Raw genomic sequence first — 8620 nt, 5'->3', positions numbered from 1 at the left:
CTATGTTTAAACTTGAATTTCAGTTTTTGAATCACTGAATTTGGGGTTATAGAACTCAAGTTATGGTCAAAATACCATAACTGCTCCCTTTGCCTCTAAGCTATCCAGAATTTATAATTCCTGGTCAATAAACTTTGACTAGTCATTTGATCATTTTATGGTCATTTTTAGATTTAGGTTCCTTCACAAGATATGTTCCTCTATGTCTTAGGGACTCCCAGGTACAATTTCATAATTTTTCAAGCTTAGTATAGTGAGTTATGGTCAATATATTGACCTGGACTATTAATCTTATAAAGGCAATAGTCAAATTTCAGGACAGTATGTTTGACCCTCTTTTTAGGGTCTTTACACTTAGAATTTGACAAAGGTGTCTAAATCAATGTTGTAGCCCTAAGTAGCATGTTTCCAGATCATATTAGCACATCTCAAATGGAATTTCTTAGTGGGACTTATGGCCAAACGAACACACGGGTATCAAATGGCATTCTGGGTTCAACTTAACATTTTCCAGATTTTAATTTCTAATTTTGGCTAATATTTTCCCTAGGATGCAATTGTGTCTAGAGCTTGGTCAAAACATAACAATTGTTGTGCTATGTCTTATAAAACTTTTGGCACTAGTTTCACTCAATTTGCAGCTTTGGAGACCAAGTTATGGCATTTTTGTCAAAACTGGTTAAGCATACTAAAGGAGCAGTATTTTGGACAATTTCTGGGTTGGCAGTTTTAGTGACCCAACTTTTGCTAACAATTTGACTTGGTTAAAGGAAAAACTGAGTCAAGTGGTCTTTATGAAAAGTATAGCCCTATGTCTAAGCTTTCCATTGATGTAAATTTTAGGTCATTTGGACTAGTATAGAGAGAGTTATAACCAAATGAACACGTTACTGTTCATTTGGTCATTTTCTGGGTTTTAGTGTTTAGTCATCCGGGTTTGGGCAGAGAATTGGTCATGATTTTGACAAAATTTGGGCAGGGTTCCTTCTTGAAAAATGAAGGTTTGGATGTCCCAAAACACTTCTAATTGGCCTCATACCAATTGGGGCAACCCGAAGGGAGATATGGCAATAAAAAGCTACTGGATTCAACAATAACACAACCTGCAGAAAATTCACACTCCCAATTTCAATCTCCTCCTTCCAAACTCCAAATAAGCATATATGGCACTTCTATAAGTATCAATCTCAACTCAATTAGGTCAAATTCATGCATTTACACAAGGTTCTCAATCACTTACACAAACCTTCCAAAGTTTCAAATTTACACAAACCCTACACAATCAACTCCCAACATTCCAACTCATCATCATTCTCATGAACCATTTTTTTTTCACTACTTAAAAGTAACAAACTTTAAGTTCCATGGCTGCCCAAAAATCAAGGGTTCTTTCTTTCAAATTTTCTTTTCATTTTCATGAAATTTATATTTGGCTAAACATGCTTTTCATATTTAATAAAGAGAAGAAGAGGGATTAGTGCACTAACCTTACTTGAGCTTCCCTAACTTCAATTTTCTTGCTTCTAATGGGTGTCTATAGCTTCCTTAGAGTGTGGGGAGTATTTTTTATGAAGGGTGCTATGAGTTTTGGTGTGTGAAAGCTTGAATATCAATGGAGGAAATGGGGGACAAGGGTGCTAGCCATGTAGAGGAAGAGAGAGAGAAAGAGTGGAGAAGAAGATAGAGTTGGTGGCTTTTGTCTTCTAATGGGTATATATATATATATATATATATATATATTCTATTGTGTACTTTAAATTTTAAAATTTCCATAAGCTTTTTCTTTTCTTTTCTTTTCCTTTCGTTTCTTTTCTTTTCCAAATTCAAATTTATAAATTTAATTTATGTTAATTATTTTATTTTCTAATTTTAATTTGACATTTAGGTCAAAATTCACCTTTGGGGGTGAAATGATCAAAATGCCCTTCATGGTGCTCATCGGGTTATTTTTATTACTTTATATCAATTAATAAATTCTCTAAATTTTTCCTATATTTTTTTAATATTTATTTCATTAATTTATGCATCTTCAATATAATTTAAGTGTAGTTCCAGACATCTTGACTGTCCGAACATACATTAGTCGTCGGAACAATAAAATGTACGGACTACCTACAGTGAGGGTGTTACAATTCTTTCCCTCTAAATAAAATTTTGTCCTCGAAATTTACACAGTGTAAATAATCGAGGGACCGCTATCTCCTTATCTTTTTGCCTTTTTGTGTTATAATACTTTACTTTTTCTTTAGTCTGTCTTATTAATCCTAGTTCTACAATCTTATCCTTATCTCGATTTACTATTGGAAATACGTAGCTCTACACAATAGTCTACAGCACAAACATCAAGAGCATTGCATAGTTACCACGGTATATCCCAATAGACAAACTCTTTTTTTTTTTTTTTTTTATCCTCAACCAATTCTGTACTCATCTTCTTTCATCTCATATACAGCCTCCTCATTTCCATCTATTATCTTTGATACGATCCTTTTCGGTTGATAATCTACCATAACCTTATAGTTCAAAGGGTTGGTGACAAGCATGTCATCTTCTAACTCATCTCTCGGTATCCTCTTTTAATAGGAGGTACAATGTATATAAAGGGGTGAATATAATTAGGGTCTATCAATGCATACTTAAAGATATTATAATTAAGAAATGTACCTCTGATAACGTCTACCGAATTTGGCTCCTCTCGAGCCATAGCGTACACGGGGTGCTACTCTAGCCTCGGGCCGTTCTGTAGTCTCAGAAGCCCTCTGTGATGTACCAGCTGTCTCAGGCCTCACAGGTCTTCTACCCCTCTGTGCTGCCGGGGTAGTCCTCTCTGTCTGTGGTAGTGCAGTGGGAGCACTCCCCTGTGGATAACTTCATATGAAATGATCCGTAGACCCACATTTGAAACATCCACCAGTCAATAGTCGACACTCCCCTTGGTGTATTCTGCCACAGTGGGTACATTCTGACACTGAAATTGATTCTCTTGTTACTGTACCCGAGGAACTAGTTATAGATACTTCAGACTGGCACCTCTGGCCTTGTGTCTGGCTCTGTGAACCCTTATGCTTCTTACTACTAGTAGCTGGTGCACTTAATTGGCCCTGTCCAGGATCTCTCTTACGCTGTCTGTCCCTCCTGGACTGCTCCTTATTTCTGACTCTCTCCACATTCAGAGCTGACGCTACTAATATGGAGAAATTTGTGAAGTGGTGAGATGTAACTATCAGTCGGATGTTGTCATTCAGTCCATCCTCAAACCTTCTGCACTTATCAACCTCTGTAGGCATTAGCTCTAATGCATATCCACTAAGTCTCACGAATTCCCGCTCATATTCGGAGACTGTAAGTTTTTCATAGTAAATTCTTAAAGGAAAAATAGAATTATTCGTGAAAATAATTCAGTCAAACTAATAATAGATAAAAAAAAAAACTTGTTAAAAATATAATAACATTAATTTCCATCAATATTTTACAATTTATTCGAATTATACACCATTCTTTAATTGTAAAACAGTTCAAATATTAAAATCAATTATATTCAATCACACAATGCAGCCTTGAGCACCCAGTAACACAATAAGGCCAAACAACTTCCTATAACACAAATGGTAGTCCCAAGACCTGATGAGGAATGTGGCATTACTGCATACACACCTGCCATGAATGCCACCGCCATTAAAGTCATAGCAAGAACAGTGAAAAGAAATGCCCAAAGGAATAGAAAATAGAACTTTCTATTGGTTGGTTGCACTGCCAAAATGAAGTGGATAAGCACAACAGAAATGGAGAGGGCCAAGGCAATGGTATCGGTTACAAGGAACGTTTTGAAGGCTGATTTTCTAGTTAAAACTGCTGTTCCTTCGTCAAGGCCATCTTCATCACTGTAACCACCAGGTAAGGTGAAACCTGCGGCAAAAGTTACTGTTGCAATGAGGGCGGCCACTATCTGATGGGATTCACTCGCTTTCTGGAGGGAAGACATTAACTCATTGTCGATTATTGGTGTCTTATCAGCCGTTGCCTGCCCGATTGAATGCCGACCTCGTTTATATCCAGCCTTCTTTAGGTGTTTTACTGTAGATCCCTGTAACATGAAAGTTCATTCACTATTTTTTTCCCAAAACAAATCAATGCCTATACCAATCAAAGTGAATAATTTTTCATTTTGGCTCGTTGCTCCAGCTGTCTATGAGGTTTCAAAGTTCAATGTAAAAATAGGACTATCATTACCTACAGTTTGTGAGATTAAGTTGATTTACCAGAAATAGCGCATAGCTTTTATCCTTTGTTGCCATCACCATGTCCAGAGCTGTTAAATTTGCTTTGTTGACAGTCATTTTATCAACGACGCGGTGTCGTATAAGAGAACTAGCATCTAAACCATGAGTAGCAAGTAGATGGACCGGAGTGTTCCCATCTTCATCTTCCTGATTAATTAGGTTAGCGAGGAAAGGTTTTTCAGTAATAGTTTTCACTCCTTCAAAACTCCCGCTTTCCACAGCAAAATGGAGAACATTTCGGCCTCTATTGTCAACCAGGTCGCAACAATCTGGGCAGTCTGACATAATTTTTTTCACCACCTCTAAATTGTTTGCTTCGTTAAGAAGCGCTACATGAAGAGGTGTCTTTCCATCTTTGTCGCCAATATAGGCAGCAGATTTATCATGCTCTAGTAACATATCCACAATTGAAAGATGATTGGCATAGGAAGCATAATGAAGCGGAGTCCATCCTTCGTTGTCTTGTTCTTTGGCCAAATTGCTCTTTTGTTTCAGTAGTTTTCCTGTCAGATCTGCAATAAAATTGACATAGATATCAAGATCAAGGGCAAAACACACAAAATAAATATTATTAGCCGAGAGAAATTTGTCCATCGGTATTACTTGAATGGCTTGTTAATGTCTCGGAACTAAGGATGTGCAGAATTTTGAATCTAATTGAACAATTATATCAAATCAATCAGAACTTTATAGGGCCAAATTTGTTATAGGTAAATTGGATATAAAAAGCCAAACATTTAAGATGGCATAATTATGACCTAGGTAACAGCGGAAATGACGTGTACCTGCATCTGGACTTATCACAGCTTCGTGCAAAGCTGTTCTACCATTGGGACCGATGTATGCGGGAGAGGGACATATCTCCAATATCTTAGAAGCAATTTCTTTGTACTCTCTCACCGCTGCAAGGTAAAGCGGGTTTTCTCCAGCGGCATTAGCTATGTCCGCAAATTCTGGATTTGCTCTTAACAATGTTTCCACCACTTGAGGATGGTTATTTCTAACAGCCTCATGTAAGGCTGTGTTTTCATATGGGATTGTCTTCTTCAGCATCTTATCACTTGTTGACGCCTCTGCGCCTCTCTCAAGATCTTCGTATTGGGCCTTCTTAATGCTCCGAATAAGAAATTCGACTATATTGTTGTGCCCAAACCTTGCTGCAATATGCAGCGGAGTTTCGCCTTTGATATTGGGCTCAACTAGAAGAGACGGACACTTGCTGATAAGTAGTTCCACAAATTCAATGGATTCATTTTCTACTGCTGTGATATAAACATGTAGGACTGTATTTTTCTTTGGGGTACGCAAAAGATCCAGAGGCTCTGTGTAATCCTTGAATTTGTCGATTTGGCCTTCAGCCGCAGCATTGTACCATTCAGCATCCATGAAAGTGATGATGTCTTTTTGTTTGGGCTGATCATTGGTCTCAGATACTGATTGGGTTTCGTGCAAAGGTTGGGAATCTGCCATATGTGCAGCCAGCTTGAGGTTGGTAGCAAAGTTGAGCAGTGGAAAATAGCGAGCAAGAAAAAGCTTTTGCAGTGAGATTTTTGGTTTTCTCTTTACTTGTAGCACACAGACACTTCATTTATAGGGATCCTGGAGAATGGAGACAAATTTGTGTCGTGTCTGATGGATTAATTTAATGCATTAAACTTACAAGGCTCATTACAAATTTAGATACTTGAAAAAATTTGCTTACAACTAATTTATTATGAAATTAACTCCCAACTTAAAACGGTTTGATAGGTAAACTGTAGCTTGTATCAGTCGATTGATAATTGCATTGATTTTTTTTTTTTAATTTAGATTGTATTTTTTTTTAATTTGTTAATTATGAATTTTTTATTTTTAAAATAACTTTTATATTAATAAATCATATAAAATTAAAATAATAATAAATAAATTAAAAAATATTTTGAATATATAATTATAATATTCATTTTTATATATGCTTAAAAATAATTATATTTTAATATATTATTTACTCTTATTAATTATTTTACTTATCAATAATAATAATTTAATATAATTTTGTTAAATATTTATAATATATTTATATTATTTAATAATTATTTATAACATTTATTAATTATCCGTTATATTTAAATCAAATTTACCAGTCCTATATTTTAAAAAATTTAGCTTTAATTTTTTTCTAAAAAATTAAGAAGATAATAAATTAAAATATAAATTCACTGATGCATTTTAAAGGGACGAAAAACTAATTTATATATCAGACAAATGCTTAAATAAAATTGAAAAAAGTGCTAATCCCTTTTATTTTCTCTCAATTTATTTTCCCTCAATTTATTTTCCACATGTCTAACAGAGATTTGAATTAAGAATTTGTGATTCTCTTTCCCGTGAACATCGTCTAAACAGAGATTTGAATTAAGAATTTGTGATTCTCTTTCCCGTGAACATCGTCTAAACAGAGATTTGAATTAAGAATTTGTGATTCTCTTTCCCGTGAACATATCGGAAATGAAAGTTGCCAAATTGCCATGTACAAACACTTCACGCTTACCAGAAACAAATAAAAATCACAAACGTCGAAATCATTTGTCCATAGGCCGTAATGCACACCTCCACCAAATGCGACCTCCAGGATTTGGACAGCTACAGCGCCCGCCACCATCCAATCAAATTCCTTCAAATTTTATATCATTTATCCCAACCTCGTTGATATTTTCTCATCTTCCAGATCCATTCCAGTTTTGCTACGTTGTAACTCACTCACACGCACGTTGATACGTTCTGCATGAACTCACCATCCGTTTCAAATATATATATTTTATACCGTGAATTTCTTGTCATTTTGAATATATATTACTGTGTATTTCAAACCTGATATAAAATTATTTTAAAGGGGAAAAAAATTAAAAAAATATATATATATATATATAAGGAGAAAAAATAAAAATTAAGAAAAAATTTTGAGGAATTATTTTCTTATAAGGTATAATATAAATATATTTAATATATACATTAATTTTTCAAAAAATAAATTTTGTTATTAAATTATAAAAGAAAATAATATTTATAATATTATTTAAAATATAGCAAATTAATAAATTACTCATACATCTTGTAGACACAATTGATTTAAAACACATTATTGGGAATATATATAATAATTAAACTTTCATTTTCAAATCATTAATATTTGTGGGCCCTTTGATAAAACTTTCTAGTTTCTACCTTCTCTATTTCTGTCCACTTCTTTCTTAGCTTCTCTATTAAAACAATTTCGTAATTAAACCCATTCTAATTTAGAAACATCTACTCCATTATTAGATTTTCTTTTTTTTTTTTTTTTTACTTTAACAATTGACTTAACTCAAGATATCATAATATTAAAAATTAATTTAATATTATTAAATTAAATATATTGATATTATTAAATATTTTTATATTTATTAATTAAAATTTTATTTCAATATTTTTAATGTTCATTTTAATCCATTGCAAAATATTCATATGTTAATCTTTAATGTCCAACCTTTTTCTTCTGAAAAATAAGGAAATTGGGCAATGATTTGTCCTATATTGTATTAAATTTTGGATATTCAAGACGTCATCATCTTGAAAATTAATTTAACATTATTAAAATGATGTTTTAAGATTTTTTTTTAATCATTGAGCTGACATAATCCATCATAACTTTTTTTATATTGAAAATTTAAATTAATTAAAATAAATATATTTATCAATAAATTTTAATAATTATTTTTTAATTTTAAATATTAAATACCAGTGAAGATTTTTTAAAATTTTATATAATAAAATTTTTTAATTTTTAATGATTAATTTATAAATAATACGTTAGTATAAATAATTAAAAATAATAATAATATTAATAATTATTATTATTTTTTAAAAATAAAATCTCTTTTAATTAATTATATATTTATAATTTTATCATCTCATGTGTTTAAAATTTTTTTATAATTAATTTATAAATAAAAATATAACTAATTTTATCATCATTATATTAAAAAGATATAATTATTTACATCAATATTATTTTAAATTATGTAAATTAATTATTAAAATTAAAAAAAATTATTATATAAAATTTTAAAATTTAATAAATTTTATATTACATTAAAATTTATCCTGTTCAAAACGCATCTATCCGCTCGCACAAAAGGGTGGTTTAGAAAGGAACATATGTCGGGTCATGTTTCTCGGATCGGGTGTGTCAGATCGCCTGTTAGAGGTGGAAGAGAACAACGACATGAAACGACATCCACGTTTGCATTTCTAGTCACGCAGTCGAAACGGCATCGTGCCCGCTCGGGAAGCCGTGATACACGTGTGCTACAAATTCCCAC

General features: G+C 32.5%; 1 protein-coding gene across 1 annotated transcript; it reads right to left on the bottom strand.

Annotated features, from left to right (window-relative positions):
* Window positions 1-3431: 3431 nt before the first annotated feature.
* On the bottom strand, window positions 3432-5849 carry LOC131173297 (ankyrin repeat-containing protein At5g02620-like). The gene is made up of 3 exons (XM_058135415.1): window positions 5066-5849; window positions 4260-4792; window positions 3432-4084 (listed from the first exon to the last, which is right to left on the bottom strand). The coding sequence occupies exons 1-3, from the start codon at window positions 5748-5750 to the stop codon at window positions 3539-3541; spliced, it is 1764 nt and encodes a 587-aa protein (XP_057991398.1). The 5' UTR covers window positions 5751-5849; the 3' UTR covers window positions 3432-3538.
* Between the last annotated feature and the right edge of the window lie 2771 nt (window positions 5850-8620).

Source organism: Hevea brasiliensis, chromosome 14 (genome assembly GCF_030052815.1).
Source record: "Hevea brasiliensis isolate MT/VB/25A 57/8 chromosome 14, ASM3005281v1, whole genome shotgun sequence".
NCBI lineage: Eukaryota > Viridiplantae > Streptophyta > Magnoliopsida > Malpighiales > Euphorbiaceae > Hevea > Hevea brasiliensis.
The sequence above is the reverse complement of the archived record's forward strand: the minus strand, read 5'-3'. Positions and strand labels throughout refer to the sequence as shown.

Excerpts from the sequence above, each read along its gene's own strand:
- LOC131173297 (XM_058135415.1), bottom strand. The coding sequence starts at position 5,750 with ATGGCAGATTCCCAACCTTTGCACGAAACCCAATCAGTATCTGAGACC. Across the intron at positions 4,793-5,065 it reads TGTGATAAGTCCAGATGCAG|ATCTGACAGGAAAACTACTG; the intron begins GTACACGTCATT and ends ATTTTATTGCAG. Across the intron at positions 4,085-4,259 it reads AAAGCTATGCGCTATTTCTG|GGATCTACAGTAAAACACCT; the intron begins GTAAATCAACTT and ends TTCATGTTACAG.